This window comes from Astatotilapia calliptera, chromosome 7, assembly GCF_900246225.1.
Source record: "Astatotilapia calliptera chromosome 7, fAstCal1.2, whole genome shotgun sequence".
Taxonomy (NCBI): Eukaryota; Metazoa; Chordata; class Actinopteri; order Cichliformes; family Cichlidae; genus Astatotilapia; species Astatotilapia calliptera.
Window position 1 is genome coordinate 57,228,142 of NC_039308.1, and position 20,861 is coordinate 57,249,002.

The 20,861-nt window shown below is 42.1% G+C and overlaps 1 protein-coding gene across 1 annotated transcript in view; it reads right to left on the reverse strand.

Annotated features, from left to right (window-relative positions):
- The window catches only part of igf1ra (insulin-like growth factor 1a receptor), a 60,474-nt gene that overhangs the window by 13,137 nt on the left and 26,476 nt on the right, over positions 1 to 20,861 (reverse strand). The window contains exons 3-10 of the mRNA XM_026176023.1: positions 9,019 to 9,319; positions 7,865 to 8,001; positions 6,853 to 6,997; positions 4,976 to 5,184; positions 4,753 to 4,879; positions 4,401 to 4,636; positions 4,122 to 4,289; positions 3,631 to 3,838 (exon numbers count right to left, since the gene is read on the reverse strand). Of these exons, the coding sequence (XP_026031808.1) occupies positions 3,631 to 3,838; positions 4,122 to 4,289; positions 4,401 to 4,636; positions 4,753 to 4,879; positions 4,976 to 5,184; positions 6,853 to 6,997; positions 7,865 to 8,001; positions 9,019 to 9,319 (1,531 nt within the window). The remainder of the gene's footprint in view (positions 1 to 3,630; positions 3,839 to 4,121; positions 4,290 to 4,400; positions 4,637 to 4,752; positions 4,880 to 4,975; positions 5,185 to 6,852; positions 6,998 to 7,864; positions 8,002 to 9,018; positions 9,320 to 20,861) is intronic.

Below are 20,861 nucleotides of genomic sequence, written 5' to 3' on the forward strand. Positions count from 1 at the left end.
TTTAGCCTTCAGTTCACTCAAAGTTCATATGATACTGGGTGGAGCTGCCAAGACCTGGACATCATCATAATTGAAAGCAAAGAGGCGATGACAGCTGTGACCTTAGCAGTAGGAGATACCACAGGACATCTTGTCCACCTGTGAAAGATGCAGGGTGGTCAATAAGACAGACAAAGAAAAAAAGCACTTGCTGTGACTGAGAAGATAAAAGCGTTACTGATGCCCTTTATAAAGCTCGTACACAGACATGTTTGGGGGTTGTCTAAAACCGAATGTGACAATGAACAAGTGACTGGGTTTAGACAGCTTAGCTCAGAGAAAAATAGCAACTTCAACTAAATGACTCAAACTGTACACTGAGAATTAGAACTGCAGCTACTTTTTTTAATAATTTGTTGTTTTTGTAATAATTAATAGATTCATTATTTGGTCTACAACACCATTAAACAGTGTTTTTAACAATCTGACTAATAATTCAAATCCATAAAATCTACTTTTTGTAATTTTTTCATGAGATGAACAGAAACCACAAATCCACAGAAAAAAGAATTTGTTCCTATAGTCATGTGCAAAAATCTTGAGCCACCGCTTCTCTCTTTATAACGTTGGCATTTACATCAACACTGGCAAGTGGTGCAATACAGAAACAACTGTGTTTGTTGTTATAGATGTATAAATATATATATTCTTTATTTTATTTTTTATTCTTCTTTTGCACTGAGAGAATTGCACCTCAATTTCATTGCTGTAATGACAATAAAGATTCAGTTCTGATTTCTTTATATTTTGCTTCCAAGAAGCCAGACTTGCTTTTTATTTTTAGAAGTTACATTGAGTCGAAGTTCTTCATTCTTTCTAAAGGTCCTTCAAATTTTTTCTTTGGTATTTCTCTGATTTTCTGAGCATTTTCAGAGAAACTTTTTGTTTTGTTTAGTTGTTAAGCAACTTAACACGAATCTCTGAATCATTAAATTGTTATAAAAGAACCCAGCTCGAGGGATGCAGCGGTGTTGTTCCTACGCATAGCAGATAACTTAGCAAAGACGTATTTCTTTAGTTGCCAAAGACAACAGGTCCAGGTGAGCAGCAATGGACAGAGGAGGTCAGGAGAGATGTGTCTGCAGCATTTCGGCCAGTGGTGTCGTGGATTTTGTCGAAATTGGTGGAATGATCAAGTTATGCAACACCATTTTGAACGTGTAAGAAAGGCAAAGAGTGATAATGATCCCAAACACACTGCCAATGCAAGTAAAACCATACGGGATAGCAAAACACACAGTGCAACACGATCAGTCATGGACCGGCCTCCCCAAAAACCGGATCTCAAGATTGTTGCAGCTTGACAAAGAACAGAACAAAAAACAACAAAAATTCTAAGAGATTGGAGAAGCCCGGAGAACTATTCATGAAGACGACTTTAAAAATTTATAAAGAAAGCTTGCATGTTTGCACATTTCAATAAACTTCTACACCTGTTTCCCCATTTTCCTAGCAAAATATAAAATTGAAGACTTTTACGCAGTACAGTAGACTACCATGTTAAACTAAGAAGCTAACTAAGCAAAAGCTACAGAATGCATGTTTTATTTTACTTACTTTTGTTTTACTTTAAAACAAAAGTAAGTCTGTGAATTGGGGAATGGGAGTCGATTGCACTGCCTATGTGCGCTTCACTGAGTCCTCGGAGCAGGGAGCAATGGCCCTAACAAAATCACACGTAATTGTGGTCAGCTTAGTGCAGTGGCAGTAGCTATGCTGGAGGCTGGATGGGACTTCTTCTTTTACGCAGTACAGCAGACTACCATGTTAAACGAAGAAACTAACTAAGCGAAAGCTACAGAATGCGTGTTTTATTTTCAAGTCGACCTGCAGGAAGAGGAGTGCACAGACAAAGACAGAAATGTGGGAAAGGCAGTTTCACTGACATGTCAGCATTCCTCTCTGACAGCTAAAAGTGCTGCAGTCCAGCAAACCAAAGCCCAGCCTTTTAGTTATTACTGACTACATCACACATACATGAAAACTGACAACATGGTAGAGACTACAGACAAAAGACTCGTGACACTGATTCACTCTGACAGTAGCCGTTCATCAAAGCGAAGAAGAAGAAGAAGAAATGAGCAGGCGACAGACATTTTATGGCTTTGACTTTCTGTATGGGCGATAATGACAGTGAAATAAGAATCTGCTACCTGTCACATGCTTTGTAGCTGTAGTTACTACAGTGCCCTGACCTCACCTGCTAAAAAAGCTCTACCTTTATGCATCGGAATCCAGAGAGGAAAGCCGTGACTACACATTCACTCTATGGTTAGTGGGGCACATTGTAAGCAGTTGACACCTCATACAATACAACAGGATCATGGATAATAGTGAAACATCTGATAGAAGAAGAGGCAACATCAGGGAGTCCTTTTCACCTCATCTGTACGTATTCATCGTGAGGCAGCCCCCTTCCTTTTCCCCATAAATCAGTCTGCTTTCCTTATTTTCTACTTGTCTTCTACGGCTGATGGGGCTCTTCCCTCATTCATTTAGATTCCAGATGGATTCACTGTACATTTCCTGGCAGCTGCCTCGTTACAGGAAAGAAAAAAGAGGAAAAAAAAGCCTCGGACAAAGAGAGCATGCAAGGGAGGAGTAGCGTGAAGTGCCGAGTTGAGAAGGACAGAATGGAAAACATTTCCTTTTCTTTCTCTTTCTGTTTTCATGCACCCTCTTTTCCCTCACCCTGGGTCTAAACCCTGAACTTTTGAGAAAGAAAGAAAGAAAAAAACTCCCTCATTTTCCCTAGAGTGGTTTGTAATAATGTTGGCTGTGTTACAGTGGAGAGGCTGTGCATACACTGGCCGAGCTCCTCGCTGAGGGCCAGGGACCTGCCACCCGCCAGTTTCCTAGACACTTCTACTGAAACAAATCAGCACAGCCAGAGAGAAGAGGAGGTGTAGATAGATAACAGTTCAGCCAATTTTTAGCAGTTTTCCTCCAAAACATATTGATCAAATTCCATGAACAGCACTACGAAGTAAAAGGTCAGTGCTGTTCAATTAAATAAACTTCATCATTTTAACAAATGAATATCCATCAGTCTATCCTGTCCTATCCTATCCGAGAACTGTGGGAGAGGAACACTGAAACATCCATAGCCACGAGCAAGTGAAATGATAACACAACACAGATGTCAGTCCTGTTGCGGGAAACAAAAGCATAAGCAGCTATTGTGTAGCCAAACGAGACTCTTTAATCTCGTCTCTCTCCTGGGTTTGTTTGTTTTGTCCAAATTGCTGCCTGGTAGACCCCATCAACCCCTGTGCCACCGTTGCCGCGGCAATAAAAAAGCCACATGAGTGCTGAGGAGGCTTTGGAACCTACTCAGCATGTCTCCTTCATCTGCTCCACCCAACAAAAGGGCCGGCCTCAGCGGGCCAGCTCAGCGTCCGTCAGGTCCGTCCACACCCGTCATGCTCAGATCTTGTTCGCTCCACAGAGGAGCCATTAAACCCGTTCCACCACCTCAGTCTTCGCATTGACCCAACAAGGCAATTACATTCAGTGCTCTGATAGCTGTCTGCACTTGAAAGGGAGGTCACAGCCTATAAACGGTTTAAGGAGGCCACTGATGTGACATACCTTGCCAGAAAGATGGAATTGTGGAGGAAATTCTCAAAAACTTTCAAGAAGACACGGTCGTCCTTCTCACGGTCCTTCTCTTCTGGTGTCTTCTGGCAAGCACAGCACAGGACCTTTTCTGGCCCTGCTAGGTCTGACTTCGTGGGCTTTGTGTTCTCTTCCATGTCTGTGAGCTCCGACGCCGGGATTCGGATTGGGATCTTCAAGTCTGTTGAAGAAAATATGAAATGAAAAGCCAGGAAAAAAGAGTGTTTAGCAAGGGTGGGATTTAACCTTACCAATTACAATGGCCAGCTTTTTGTTTTGGCAAGCTAAAGCTCTTCCAGGTGATTGTCCTCTTTTAACTGTGCATTAAGATTAGTTTAAAAAACAAATAATGTTTGTACGATGCAAGAAAGACTGAGTGGCCTTCGCTAAGTAACTGGAAAGGTTTGAAAGGTCAGAGAATAAAGACATATTGGCTGCTTATTAGAATAAGGAGGAGTGCAGACCTTTGGAGCAGTAGTCATGTTGGTAGAGCTCCCTATCCTCAGCTTGACGCTGCCAGCGGACCAGGTAGTAAGTGAGATTGCCGTTGGGCAAAAGTGGAGGTGACCACTTCACCACCAGCTTTGTTGAGGAATTACCATATGCACGGGCATCTTTAGGCACAGACGGCACTGTACCAGGGGAAAGACTAGATTATTTTATGTTGTTCATGTGTTTATATAGTTGCGCAACAATAATAATGTAAAACTGAAGCCAGAACCAAAAGTGATGGTCACACTTACACGATGGGTGTGTGCGAATATAAATGATGTCACTCTTTGCTCCAGTGGCATCTTTGTCGCTCTCTTGCAGGGTGATGGCCTTCACAAAAATAGCATACTGAGTCCAAGGCTTGAGGTGCTGAAGTCTGACATTTGGGTCATTGTTATTATCTTTAGGAAGATCCACATCCACCATGTGCCAGCTATTTGAGCCACAGCCATCCTGGCCATCAAACTCAGTGATGTTCTGGAAAGGACTGAAAAAAATACATTAAAAAAAGAATTTCATTAAAAAAAAAAGACAGTTGACATGAAAGTAAGACACTAAATTACTTTATGCTCAGAGGCTAATAATAAGCCTTTGTGTACTCACGATTCCTTGTAGTAAATGATGAAGCTGATAAGGGTTCCATTTTTGGGGGGCTGGTAGCGCTCCCATGTCAGATTGATCACATGGCTGGATGTGATGTTGGATTTGAATTTCAAGATATGGCTTTCACCTGGCCACCGGTGAGACATATGTATAAAGTAAAAACGTGCACACAAGCTGAATGACTGAATGAATGTGGACCAAAAATTCACACGAATTTACTCACAATTGGCTCTTTCGCCATTGTTGCGGAAATCCCCTTCCTCTGGCTTCACAGCTATGCCAGTTTTATCCCACATCTTGTAGATCTCAGACATGCAGAGTTTGGGGTTCTGACGGAAGAATAGACGTCCACTGCTAATAGTCAGGTTGTGCTCAGTCCAGTTCCACAAGTACTTCAGATTCTGATTGTTGATGGCGGAGAATGAATACATGCTGGGAGAAAAAGATCAAAAGACTGTAAGAAGCACCTCGTATAGTCTCTATCAAAAAAACCAAACATAAAGTGTTTCACAGGATATAACGTTCCCCTAAATGTTGTTCAAGGAGCTTTTTTTTGCCACCTGGTGGTCCCACTAAGGACCAGCAGATGTGGATATTACGGCCTCGGCTTTGTGTGTCTCCCTGAAAACAAGCCTCCATTACTACAGACGAGGACATAAAACAGAAACTGTCACGCCAACACTTTTAGCTCTACCAGTCCAAGTACCACAGATGAACACCTCCAGAGGGAAAGGAATGCCTGCCACCCTCAACAGCATTCCTTGGTGAAACTTAACCCTGGAAGAAATGATAACAAGAAGGGCGCCAGGCCCCATGACCCCTTTGGCCATCACTAAAAAAAACTTTCACTCGTATCTTGGACTAGTGTTAATATCACAGTGAAGACACTAATGGACTGTACATTTAACTTTGTTTAAATCTTACTGAAAATGTATTATCATCATTATTATCTTCATTAATATTATTATTAATTCATCTCTTCATTGACCTATTGTGCTAAATTACAGTAACGTATTAATTTTCACACTCTACTGGAACAGATGATAATAATAATAATAATAATAATAAACTGAGTCATTTTATCTCGTTTCCCTTTAAGGTCACTTTCCATTTAAGCCAACGTTAGTCTGATTAGCTGCTTCTGGTGGGCGGGGTTTTATTACCATATTAATCACAGCTGTTCCCTCAGGCGTCATACGGAGCCAAGAGTGCAAAAAAAACCCCCCAAAAACTGAGATTTTGTCTTTCAGGCATATTTGTATGGAAGTCTACCCCATTATTTGAAACTTATCATAGCAGCTCTCTTTAGACCAGCGAAGTCAAACTTATTTTAAAGGCCCGCATACCGCCTGATCCTAAGTGGGCCGGATGAGTGAAACTTGCATTCCTGTCAGTACAAAGAAGTTCATCTACACATCTAATCTCTGAGATATCTTAACGTAAGATATAGAGATGCAATTTCAACAGCACATCTTAGGTTTTATACATGATAAATAACAGATCCCAGAAAACGTTCTACTAGCTTGCTTCCTGTATTTCCTGTAAGCATTGTTTTTCTTGATTGATTAAACATTTCCATTTTTAAAACTGTGATTTCTATAGACAGTGGAAAAAAAGGAACATTTTCTGTCATTTAATTCTTTAACTAACACCTGACTATTCTGATAAGGTATAAATGGCTGTGGGGGAGGTCTTTATCGGCAGAAAAAGCCATAAAACGTATGAAAATCCAATAGTAAGTCAAAAAATTTATACTCTCCTTTGTATCCGGGCTGCTTCTGGTGTTATGTTTAGCGCTCCTGCTTCAGACTGAGTTGTTTTAACTTGATTTGTATTTTTTAACTTCCTTGTCTGTAAAATATGTGTTGCCTTAGTAGCCACAGTCACTTATCTAGCCTTTGTGCATGACATTTTATAAGGATATTGCAATATCTGTGAAAAGTGTTGCAAAAAGCATTCTTATCAACAAGAGGTTAGTTTGACATCTATGGATGTAAAGCAGTATGCTTGCTGCTTGGCTCCGATCCACTCTTGTCCTCTAATTCCCTCTCGCTTCGCACGTGCATGCTACCACAGCCTAAAAGTGCAGACGAGCCTTACTTGTCAATGAGTTCCTGCCCCTTGATGTAACGTAGGCTCTTGAGGAAGGACAGCGAGCCAAGAGCGTCGGAGTGTCGAATCTTAACATAGCCCGTCACTGTCTGGATCAATCCCATGAATCTCTCAAGCTCGGGGGCTATATTATCTGAGGACAAGAGATTTAACAAAGAAAAACAAAACACATTTGGTCACACAAAAATACAAAAAGGCTATAAAGAAAATCTATTGCTACTGTGATAACCAATTTGGTCTTCATCCAAATCTGCCAATGAACACATAACGGATTAATCTTTATCATCGTGGCGATCGTGGCTCAAGAGTTGGGCGTTCGCCTTGTAATCGGAAGGTTGCCGGTTCGAGCCCCGGCTTGGACAGTCTCGGTCGTTGTGTCCTTGGGCAAGACACTTCACCCGTTGCCTACTGGTGGTGGTCAGAGGGCCCGGTGGCGCCAGTGTCCGGCAGCCTCGCCTCTGTCAGTGCGCCCCAGGGTGGCTGTGGCTACAATGTAGCTTGCCATCACCAGTGTGTGAATGGGTGGATGACTGGATATGTAAAGCGCTTTGGGGTCCTTAGGGACTAGTAAAGCGCTATATAAATACAGGCCATTTACCATTTTACCATATACAGGGATTACCTTTGAGCCACTCTATCAACTGAACAAATAAACAGGATTATAACATAATGTGATAATTGGGTTAGAGTGCAAAAAAGCACATGTGATGTTGCTCCACCCGGCCCTTCTGCTTTTACTATACCTCCAAACATAATAAATGTAGGGAAGTCAAGTGCAACAAGCTGTAGCATAGTGAGTGTAGACAGTAAAAGTTTACTATTAAGTATCATGTAGCAGATTCTGGCCAAGTTAAATAATTCACTGGCTCACACTCATCATTTTAAGTGTACAAAGCTATAGTTTGCTTAGCTGCAGCATAGCAGTGTAGTGAAGTCCACACCAAAATGTAAAGTACATGTGCTTCTAAGAGGAATGTTCATTGTACAGAGCTGCACTCACTTCCACGGCGGATATTGATGTCCAGATTGCCATCGATGACGGTGCAGTCCTGCAGGAACTCGGCAGCATTCACAGAATCGATGACAGTGGATCTGCAGACCTTATCACACGGGCCATTACAAGCACTGCATAGCATACTGTATAAAGAAGAAGCAAATATAGGGGTGAATGAGCAAGAAGAGCCATGTGAAAAAACTAAACAAAAAAACAAAGTGTCAGAAATACAGAGAAAAACTTTTTCTACCACGCCCTGAAAAAAATTTGCTCACTCCCCGGCTCCCAAGCATTCCAGAGAATTCATGCAAATAATTTCAGTGCATGATACAAGGTCACCTCTCACACGGAGAGTTTAATCTTTTATGGGCCCTTGACTGAACTCGGTTTCGTGAGAGAGTGACTCATTGTGTTGACCTCAGAGACAGAGCAGCAGTCGTATGGCCAAAAAAATATCCGGCAGCAGAAAGGCTGCATGGAAACTTTACAGACATACAAATCCGAAAGAGACAAAACGGGACAAAAAGGGTGTTTTTATTCCTCTCTCTCTCTTTCGAGATATATATATATATATATATATATATATATATATATATATATATATATATATATATATATATATATATATATATATATATATATATATATATATATATATATATATATCTCCTTGGTTGGGAGATGTTAAGTACAGGAAGTTTTAGGACACTCAAGCCAAGTCTCTTCTTAATACCTTTATTTGCTAGCCTGTAAAATCTACCAGTGGCAAGTGTTGAGCACATTTTACACTTTCTAAGTAGTCTGGGAAAAACCTTGAAACATTAATAGCCCGCATACTCTAAAACCTCTAGCACTTCCAGTTTTGCAGAAAGGAAGTTTTTGAAGAGCCGAGGTCAGGTGAAGTTCAGCTGAAGGATACTTCATGCAAATAGATTCATTATGCCTAAGTGCACAGTGCTTTAGTGTATGTGGGCACTGCAGAATAAACATGCATCTACTTCAGAAACAATACCAAGACCTGTGGCTCTCCTTTTGATAGCAGTCAGGTTATAACCCTTACAAATTCAAAAAAATGTGAATGTATTTACGTTAACGTATATGTTACCATGGTATTTCCAAATGATCAGGGCCTAAAGTAAGAATAAAGGATTCATCTTTACCGATTAGTCTCGTTACGTGTGAAGCCAGAGGGACAGTCGAGCATACACTCTCCATCGTGGATGACAAAGTGAAAATCGCTGGCCAGATGCACTTGAGCGCACAGTTCCATGGTAATGCAGCGCCAGCCCTCAAACTTGTAGGTGCCCGGGGGACAGTTTGGGACACACCGACCCTCGTGGTAGTAGTGGAGACAGGCGGAGCAGGACATGTCATTGTTGGGTTCGGTGCAGCTACCGAGGCACTGGTTGTGGCAACACTCCCCCTTGTCCGTACAGGCAAGCCTACATTGTTTCGGGCAAACTGACAGAGACAGAGAAAGACACGGTAAGTAAGTGTCAGACATATAGAATGGCTTGAGAACACCCTAAACAAAGAAAGTATGCAAGGATAATGTTCCATATACACAGGTCTGCAGAAAGCATCATTCCATCCATATACATGGAAAGCCGGATGTAGGAAGAGAAATAGCAAGACACCCAATTGAAAAGCAAAAAAAAGTTAGACATCGCATTAAAAGGAGGAGATAAGGAGGAGATATTTGACTTCTTGGGCCTGCTGTGCTTGGTTTTAGGCAAGAACAATGCATTCTTTTACTTTCAAATATTCTGTCATGGTGGAAGAGAATCACACCCTTTCTATTACAGCGTCTAACAAAGAATCACTTCCCACAGAAAATGATTGTGCAGGGTGTTTCGAATTAAGCTCGAGCCCCATGAATAATAGTCACTGTTTTTTGGGCATCACTCAGAAACCAAGCAGCAAACAATATGTTATCAATAAAGCGCGGCATTTTCCCATTGCTTGGAAGGACAGACAGTTAGTCAGATTTATCTGACTGAGCTTGAAACGGGACGGTTAATATACGAGTCGTCATCACTAGAGAATAAGTGTTTCCAAGTCCAAACTTTGATGCAGGAAAGACTACAGTTATGAGAAAGTACTCATTCAGCTAAGAACACACTACAAAACCCCGATCTTTGCTTGTATGTAGTCTTCCTAAGTACTTGTGTTAATCCCATCTGTCTTACTCTAAATGAACAGTGACATATGAAAAACAGCAAAAGCAAAAGGAAACGTCTGTTTTTAATGTTCAAAAGCATTTATTTTTTTTGCTGTAGCCTATTCACAGAAAGTCTCCTCAGGAAAAACAGATGTAAAGAGAAGAAAGCAGACGTTTCCCACCGCTAGCTAATCATGAGACACAGGGGTGCCCTAGTTTTAGATAAGCCTACTTCCATAGACAAAACACCTGGACTGTGTGTGTCTGTGTCTGTGGGAATCTGTGTGGTTGTGAAAGGCCTGGTGACACTGTACTTTATACAAATAGCAGCTGAGGAGTCACTTGGGGGGGGGGGAAAGCTGCCCTCTGTAACAGATAATAAATTATTGTTTTTTGTTAATTGTTATTTATCGCCGTTTCTTAAATCTGCCTAATTTACATAGAAACTATTTGGAAAGAGCAATGCTTTTTGCGGCCTCCACAGACGTTTGTTATTTAGATTTTGAGAACGTAAGGGTTTACCATTTATTGTTGTGCTTTTGACTGCAAGATAAATTTCATTGCATAAAATGAAGTGAAAAAATGAGGCAGAGGAACTGTGATTTCTCCATGCAGTCAGAGCTTAAAGAAAACACGAGTACACACACGCCATCAATATGTTTTATGTGTTATTTTTATATTATTATTAAAATTCGCACAGCCATGACAATACACAAATTACTTCATTCATATTGTTTCAGCCTTCCTCGTAACACACGCCATTGTCTGAATGAAGAGTGCACATGTGTGTCCAACGTGTTAGCATGCATGTAGATATGTGAATATTTGTGTACGCTGCAGAAAAGGACTCTCTGCTCCGCTTGTTTATTTGATTTTAAATTAAAGGCAGGTTTGGGTGCATTGCGTTTCATTTGTGTTCAATTTGTTAATCAGTAAAGAAAATTAAACCCTTGTGTTGGGCTAATCTCTGGAAGGGTACTTCCCCTTGCTTCACAAAACATCTGTGCAGGTTGAAACGGTTCACGGTACAGATCAGCACTGCTGCGGAATAAATGCATACTCAGTCTGAGACTTTCATTTCTGCAAGGTTTCTCAAATACATCTTTCTTATATTATCAAAACAAAAATTATCAGCAATATTCTTTGAAGGAGGTAATGCACACAGTTGTATGAAATCTCCATCACTAAATTATAGCTTCTTTAATAAACCTTTAGGTCTTTACCTTTGTTAAACTGATTGGAAAGAGGTGTTCTGATCATCATTGCAATGTGCAAGTAAAAGTATGTATGCCTACACAGATATTCCATTTTAAATAAATAAATAAAAATAATCAATTTAGAATTCCCATTTTTTCATTTACAAAATCTCCCTTCACTTTAATATTTTTAAGTTAGTTACAAAAATTTAAGAAATGTGTTTTTTCTTTTTAAAAAAACAAGAACCTATTCTCAATAAGTGTTCTTATTATGGGCCACATATTGGTTGTTTCAGTAGTTAATGACAAAAAAAATTCAAGCATTTGAAGTACTGGAATCACTAAAATTTGAATGAGTTATATGACCAGAAAGCTACTGAACAGCGTATTTAAATCATTAGTTTAATTACATGCCACATTATAATTCGTAATCATAATTATAGTTCTATACTGCACCACCACAACAAGTATTTGCATGATGACATGAGTATAATACTCAGCGTGGGAAAGGCCATAATGCTATGTATATCCTCCTCTACGCACATTTTCTGTGACGACAGGAGTCGAGCGGCTCCTTCACAAACAGTATATTTTCACCAATAGTGTATCTAACTGTTTTGGATTGGGTCCAGTACAAATACCAAAGATCTTTTTTTTAAACTACAGCATCAAATGCCAACACACTCACATACTCGCATGTAGCAGCTATGATTTGATTAGAAACATGATGCTGACTCTAGTATGCCAGAGCAGGCCAACTGGTGCTGCACATTTAGTAAGAAAAAAAACACAGCGTGGCTTCATTTTCTTGGAATCCTACCAAAAGGGGGCAGCCAAAGCAAACTCTAATGAGCCTTATTGGAGCTTCTTTCTGCATCATTTTAAACAACTCCTCAATGAAGAAAAAATCCCAAACATGCATACCTTCCTACAGAGGAAAGCAGACAGAGGCGAGGAGGGGGAGTAACTGTCTTAAATCCATATAAGTCGACCCGGTTTCACTGCGTGACCAAACAACCCGTGGTATCAAGGATACAATCCCCTATTTATAGATGGTCGTAATGCAGCCCTATTTCCACGCTGCTGCTCTCTACACATAGCTATGCTGGGTAATGTAGGTTTCCACTACTTCAAAGGAAAGGGACTACCTAACAAGGGTCTCCTCTTAAGATAAGTTGTCATCATCCTTGTAGTCCCCCGGGTAAATGTTTAATATGAACTAAAATGCATCAGGAGCATCAGCAGGTCTGGATTTGACCCTTTTTGAGAACACACTGCATTAAGTAACCTTTTCAAAACTTGCAAATCCCACCCCCACCTCCCTGCAGAAAAGTCAGATTGCTGATTGTTGGGTTAGGGGACCTTATAATGTTGTTCCTCTCTCACAGTACTTACACAACCCTCCTCTCTCCCTCCGCAAACACTGTCTGGTCAAACATCGGAGCCAACCAACAGCCTACCCCCGCTGTTCACCAGACCGCTGCGACACGAGGAGTGGCCAGGTTCGTTTCATTAGTAGTAAATGGCACAACAATCCACACAGAGGAATCTACTTCTGAGGAGCTGGCGAGGCCCTGGCTATAGTCACCATTAAATACAGCAGCAGGGGGAGGAAGCATTGCTAATAGGGAGACAGGCTGACAAGTTTAGTTTTTGTTCTAAAGGTATTATCCAGCTGCCGGGCTATGAGAAGAATCTGCAGAATGTTCCAGGCTACGGAGAATTCAACAAGGAGAATGTTAATCCCTATTAACAACTTCCACAACTAGCTGCAAACACGATTACAGAGCAGTCAGAGGAGAGAAAATCTTACAGACATGGAAAATGCAAATACAATATGAGAAAAATGTAGGCATACAACAGATTTTATAGGAAGTGCATTTGTCTCCCACCACCCATAGCCCCCTACTGAACCCACAGCACTCACCTCAACACTGTATGAACCAAAAAGCAGCTTTAATCTTATAACAAGATGGTTCAATTTCAACACTGTTTGTTTTCAGGAGGGTGTGTGTGTGTGTCTGTCTGATGGGTGAGAAGGTTCAATGTTATTGGTTCAAACTGGTGCATTACTTGAGAGGAAGAGGATTGCAGTGCAGCAATTCTCCTCATCTGAATGCGAGTCATGTCTTGTTTGCCGGAGAGCACACTGTGCAAGTAGACTACTACACTGTTTACACTGGAAGGCTGGTGACATGTTTACAGCCAGCTGGCCACTGCCACCTCTGAAGATGAAGTACGCGTGAAAATATAAGTAATGCGGTAAAATGTTACACTAACCCTAAACCAACCAGGTGCAGTCATGCCGAAACGTTCAAATTATCCAACAAGCAATGTTTCATTCTTTAAGTCATTCTGCACATCAAAGTTCAGTGCGTCTTCCCGGAGTCATTTAGAATAAGTAGGAAGACCGACAGACAGCTAGGAAATCATTCATTATTCACAGTGGGGCTCAGGGGAGAAGGAGGGGGTGCCGAATATAGGTGGGTAGGGTTTACACTGTTAGCTGTCTGCTGGACCAATAGCAGCTGGGAGGGGAGGTTCTTTTCCAGATGACTGACATGTTATTGAGTCTGGAGCAGAGATGGTAAACAAGTCCTCTCTTGAGCAGGCACTGGGAGGGGGAGTCGTAACCATAGTGATTAAGCATGACCTTTCCACAGATTTAGAGAAACCATAAGTTAAGGAAAAACCTGAACAGACCCTTTAGTGGAACATTCGTAAATAACAAACCTGGCTGGGCTACGCGGAAGGTGGGACAACCTTTCAGGATGTAATAGGTAACATTTAAACTGGCAGTGATTTTAAAAACGCGTCAGTTTGAAACAAAACCATACAAATACATTATAATTAACACAAAATGTGCGCTTTGAAAATATTGCACATTCATAAAAAGAACACAACCACCACATACAGTGGGGCAAAAAAGTATTTAGTCAGCCACCGATTGTGCAAGTTCCCCCACCTAAAATGATGACAGAGGTCAGTAATTTGCACCAGAGGTACACTTCAACTGTGAGAGACAGAATGTGAAAAAAAAAATCCATGAATCCACATGGTAGGATTTGTAAAGAATTTATTCGTAAATCAGGGTGGAAAATAAGTATTTGGTCAATAACAAAAATACAACTCAATACTTTGTAACATAACCTTTGTTGGCAATAACAGAGGTCAAACGTTTACTATAGGTCTATACCAGGTTTGCACACACAGTAGCTGGTATTTTGGCCCATTCCTCCATGCAGATCTTCTCGAGAGCAGTGATGTTTTGGGGCTGTCGCCGAGCAACACGGACTTTCAACTCCCGCCACAGATTTTCTATGGGGTTGAGGTCTGGAGACTGGCTAGGCCACTCCAGGACTTTCAAATGCTTCTTACGGAGCCACTCCTTTGTTGCCCGGGCGGTGTGTTTTGGATCATTGTCATGTTGGAAGACCCAGCCTCGTTTCATCTTCAAAGTTCTCACTGATGGAAGGAGGTTTTGGCTCAAAATCTCACGATACATGGCCCCATTCATTCTGTCCTTAACACGGATCAGTCGTCCTGTCCCCTTGGCAGAAAAACAGCCCCATAGCATGATGTTTCCACCCCCATGCTTCACAGTAGGTATGGTGTTCTTGGGATGCAACTCAGTATTCTTCATCCTCCAAACACGACGAGTTGAGTTTATACCAAAAAGTTCTACTTTGGTTTCATCTGACCACATGACATTCTCCCAATCCTCTGCTGTATCATCCATGTGCTCTCTGGCAAACTTCAGACGGGCCTGGACATGCACTGGCTTCAGCAGCGGAACACGTCTGGCACTGCGGGATTTGATTCCCTGCCGTTGTAGTGTGTTACTGATGGTGACCTTTGTTACTTTGGTCCCAGCTCTCTGCAGGTCATTCACCAGGTCCCCCCGTGTGGTTCTGGGATCTTTGCTCACCGTTCTCATGATCATTTTGACCCCACGGGATGTGATCTTGCGTGGAGCCCCAGATCGAGGGAGATTATCAGTGGTCTTGTATGTCTTCCATTTTCTGATGATTGCTCCCACAGTTGATTTTTTTCACACCAAGCTGCTTGCCTATTGTAGATTCACTCTTCCCAGTCTGGTGCAGGTCTACAATACTTTTCCTGGTGTCCTTCGAAAGCTCTTTGGTCTTGGCCATGGCGGAGTTTGGAGTCTGACTGTTTGAGGCTGTGGACAGGTGTCTTTTATACAGATGATGAGTTCAAACAGGTGCCATTCATACAGGTAACGAGTGGGGGACAGAAAAGCGTCTTACAGAAGACGTTACAGGTCTGTGAGAGCCAGAGATTTTCCTTGTTTGAGGTGACCAAATACTTATTTTCCACCCTGATTTACGAATAAATTCTTTACAAATCCTACCATGTGAATTCATGGATTTTTTTTTCACATTCTGTCTCTAACAGTTGAAGTGTACCTCTGGTGCAAATTACTGACCTCTGTCATCATTTTAAGTGGGGGAACTTGCACAATCGGTGGCTGACTAAATACTTTTTTGCCCCACTGTACTTTGCTGTGACTGCCTATGAAGGCTGTTAGGATAGAAGCCGTGCACATCAGGCGTCAATCACACCGCCGGTGCTGCTTTACGTTATAAATGGGGTCGTAGCTTCATCAGGACGTAATTAAATGTATCTCTATGTCACCTCCATTTATGAAAGCATTCACTCGACTGCACGCTACAGTGATCCACTGCACTGGGGGGATGCACAGCCTGTCTGTGCACAGTCAAGGCATTTGAGCTCAGGTTACCAGCTCTGAAAGCAGACTGCAAGGTAGCTCAACTGTACAGTAGCAAACAGCAGGGCCTATCAGGGCCTGTTTAAGTCCAGATCCCAGGCTGACCCTCCCATCTCCCTGAGCTCAATCAGGCCACATCCTCATCCGGCAACCCGATCCTCCCCGGGAGCCCCCAGTGGATCACTCCAGACACTTGTTTAAAGCACATCAGCCCGAGCGGCTGGAGAGAGGATGCTTCCTCTGCTCACAGCCAAAGGCAAACCACATCAGAGATTCCAGTGCGGTCTCACTCCTACAGCGATAGAGTCTTAAGTGCTGGGACGATCTAATCTAAAGAGGTTTTGTTTTTTCTTTTTTAAATACTTTTTCAGGCAGATTGTGTCTGGCTGCGCACGTTCGGCAAGATCGACCGTTTCGCTGATCAGAGGGGGTTTTGTTTGGAAGAGGAACGCTGCACGGCATCATGATGCGATTTTCTCGTGCAGACAGCTGGCTCAGATGAGCTTGCCTAAATCTCTGATCGGGCCTGCGCACAAAGGTGTGTGTGAGCCCATTTCTCCCTGTCCCACTGATTCTGGGTCTTTTCCACTCCCATGCCCTCTAAAGAACAGCAATGTGTTTTTCACACAACTATGTGCTGGTCTGTGTGTTCAGGCATGCGTGGTATTTCCCCTCACTCGAGCTCAGTCACAACAACAACACACAGGCACGCACACATGCGCCCGTACACACACACACACCTTCTTTAGGCCCTCGGGCCTTGGCCCAATCTGCAGCTGTTGTTGTTGTTGTTGTTGTTGCTTTGTTGTTGATTGATTGCACCCACTAAAAAGACACAGGTATGCAGCACCATATGTAAGAACTTTGTTTTTATCACTGTAGAGACAGAGGATGGCCTGAAAGCTATTAAAGTGCTAAAACAATGGAAAAAGTGAGTAAGAATATCCTTCAAAAGTGACATTTTACCACACAGATTAATATATTCTATGCATTCGGATGTTACCAGGCAAAATCCTCATTCTAACTAATCATTGAACAGTAAAAAGCCCAAACATTTAGTTAATCGAGGTCTTTATATTAAAGTTAGAGATGCACCCATGTTAAATAATTCGGTGTTTGAACACCATAACCTTCTTCTATCTTGTAATTCTAGCTTGAAGCAGTTAATGCATGGTTGACAGGACAGGTCAGTTAGAGTGACAGAAAATTAATTGGCAACTGTTTCGATAACAAATAGTAGTTTTAGTAATTTCCCCAGTTTCATTAGAAAAGAATATTAGATGGAAGTCAAATAGTGGGGCCTTTCTCTGTATCAAAGCTGACCTTCTGAATCCCTGTGGGCCTGACTTCTAGTCGACTAATAGCCCCACAGTCCCAGCTCATCACCCCTGGAGTGTTTTTTGTAGCCATGAAGATGAGCCTCTCCAGCAGCTCTCCAAATTATCCTCAAGACTCACATCTAGTGGTTGTCATGACTCAGAGGGGGAGTTCAAATTAAAAGCACATTCAGCTGCACTGACAAATCTAAAGAAGGCATTATTGCAAAAACTGACTGTGTGACTCGTACCTAATGGTTGGCAAGTAAGTGCTTCGCCTGACATGTCTAAAGTTGATCTGGTCATGAAGACTTCACAGAGATTTACAGAAATGTTTCAGCTGCAGGCACTGAACTTAACAAGCTAAATAAGGTCCTTAGATAGACATTAAGGATGGAAAGAGAAACTTTGCAGAGAAGTTGGGCATTTTTTCAGAGGTTCTGAGGTGTTTCCTCTTACTAAAGGTGCCTTCTAAAAATACCTGCCTTCCCAGATCTCTTTCATTAAATACAGTGCGTTTCCTGGCACTCCTCTGTTGACTAACTGTTTTGCAAGCCGAGTGACTGGTCAGGGTTAGTAAGAGCCCGCATTGCACTCTAATCCCTCCTGTTAAGTGATTGTCTTCATAGCTGTTAGTTACATGTATACACTGTAAGATGAATCGTTACAGATTTATTTCGCAACACTGGAAAAAAAAACAACATAGCTGGTCATAAAATGAACAACTTGGTGCTTCCTTTGGCTCAAGCGCTGGATGTTTGCAGGCACAGTTTAAAACCTGGCTGTGTACCCACATGCCACCAGACAGAACTTCCAGCCATATGGACCAATCTTGATTCTCAACATATTCCAACCCACTCCAATCTAAACTTTAATAAACACCTTTAAAACACTCCTGAATTTTAGTGCTGCTTGTACAAGTTGCAATCAAGTTGAGCAGAATTCTTGAGTGTTCATGCACAGAAAAACAAAGGACAAGCACCAGAGTTAGGATGAATCACTCTCTTTATCTAGAGAGCCTGCACTGAGACTTAAGGCTAGGTCTTTCAAGTGTAATGGCCTGATAAGATACCACAGTCCCAGATGATGTCACAGTAAAACAGTATTGTACTGATCCAGAAGAATACACACAAACCTCGTGCTTGTTTTGAACATTTCCTTTTGGCACAAGGAGTTAAAGGTTTGCAGTTTTCCTCATAAACAGTTGAACAACACAGAAGAATAGAGGCACTTACTACTGACATGCACGCTGATAAGGCCAAACAGGACCGGTGACGGGAAATGTTTGGCAGCATTCAGCAATTAGCTCATTCTCACTCGATCCTTTCACATCAAAAGGGTGTGACTGGATATCATAAATAAGGGCTACTTTACCTTAAACATCCCATTAAATCCATGTGTCTTAAAATGACAATAAGCCCAAAAGGGTGGCTTACCATGTCAACGTAAAGCCACGAACGACACTAAAGGACCACTACAGTGTCGTCAACAATGGACTTGTTAAGGTTTATCCTTATTAGTAATTGAGTAACAGCAACACCCAACATCATGCCAGTTGCACAAAGCCTTGCAGCGGGAATGAACTACTATTTACAAGTCTCTGAACAAACTGTGGGTTACGTCACTTTCAGCAAGTTTCTCTCACAGGCTCAACGCAGACGTAGCTCCTCATTTGTAACCTAAGTTTCGGTGTTAATCGGATTTTACCATGACGCAAGTCCCCCATTCACTTCTGGCCTCGAACACAAACAGTAGTCATGATAAAGAGCGTGTGGAAACAATACACAATGACAAACTGCAGCTCTCCACCTAATCTGTACCATATTTGGTTTTGGGGCAGTGTTTCAATGGCAGTTCAGCTAGAGCATTAAGTGAGACCTCGCTTCAGGACCTTCATATGCCATACATAGAGCGTGGACTCAAAGGTCAGAAGCTAGAGACCGGTGACCAGACATGGGGCAGAGGATGGATAAAGCTGTGCCTGACCTCACACTGCCTATGTGGATGGAGCAGGACAGCTGACAGGCCTTAAACAGTCCCCAGCCCACACTTCCTATTGGCTGCCTGTGACATCATGCTTCTATCCCCATTTTTTCACCTCCTCTTTTCAGGGTGGGTGGAGAGTTCAGTTCTTCCTCCTCCTCCTTCTCCCCCGTCTCTCCTTCTCTTCCCCCCCATCCCACACACACAAATACACTCAACTTTCTTTGCCCCTTTTAGGGACCTCAGCAGCTTCAGGAGGGAAGAGAGAAGAGGAAGGAGGGAGCAAGAAAACGAAAGAAAGATGAAAGAACGATTAAAGCATGTAGTGTGGAAGCTTTGCTAATTTTATCTACATTTCTAGACAGAGGTGTGTGTGTGTGAGAGAGAGAGTTTCCTCCAACTTGTGTGGCAGGTACATGGCTTGTATGACTCTCAAACGTAGCACCACTGCCACATCACACTTGTTTATCGTTAAAGTGCTCCCCGATGGGTCAGCGTGTGGTCTGTAAGCATGAAGCAGAATCTGCATATAAGCCATAAAGTTTTCTTTTTCCTCTCTTTCCTAGGCTCTCGGACTTGAGCAAGTCCTTCCTAATTAACACATGCCAAATGAGGAGTTTTGTCTGGCGTATCGTGCTTCATCGTGTTATTGTAAAACTCTGGGTTTGACATTTTCACTAGAGGACAGCTACAGCTGGGCTTTTTCTTTTTCCAGTAATGAAACCAAAAGATTATTAAAGCAAAAGAAAACTAAAAAAAGAGAGAGAGCCACAAAGGGAGACAATAAGAGGAGGCATATTGGGAAATAATTGCTTAATATAAAAATATGCGCTGTAAAAAGAAGAAGAATCAGACTGTTTTTTTAGTGTTTTAAACTAGACATGCAGCAGAGGGATGCGGCTTTTTAGGGAGATTTAAAACACAAAAATGATCAAGACATGCATTCTATGCGTGATGAGGGACAGTGACTAAGGGCTGAGAGTCCCCTGCTCTGCGACAATCAAACCTAGTGTTTAGTGCCGGATCACATCCCTCGGCGATAGATTAGCTCTAAGTCGGATTAAGGAGGAGTCAGTGCATATAGGAGAGGTTGCCATTCATACAGGTAACGAGTGGGGGGACAGAAAAGCGTCTTACAGAAGACGTTACAGGTCTGTGAGAGCCAGAGATTTTCCATGTTTGAGGTGACCAAATACTTATTTTCCACCCTAATTTACGAATAAATTCTTTACAAATCCTACCATGTGGATTCATGGATTTTTTTTTTCACATTCAGTCTCTCACAGTTGAAGTGTACCTCTGGTGCAAATTACTGACCTCTGTCATCATTTTAAGTGGGGGAACTTGCACAATCGGTGGCTGACTAAATACTTTTTTGCCCCACTGTAAATGCTTGATGTGCACAATTGTAACGACTCCAAACATATGATCACAGAGTCAAGAGAGAGAAAAGGACCTTTTCCTTTAGGGGAGAAGTGGCACCAACAAACGAGTGCGCCCGCACCGACTGCGCAGAGCCCACGTACCCTTCAAACATGGCATTTTCCAGTGCAGCTCATGAAAAAAAATAATAGATGTGTCGTCACCCCATAAT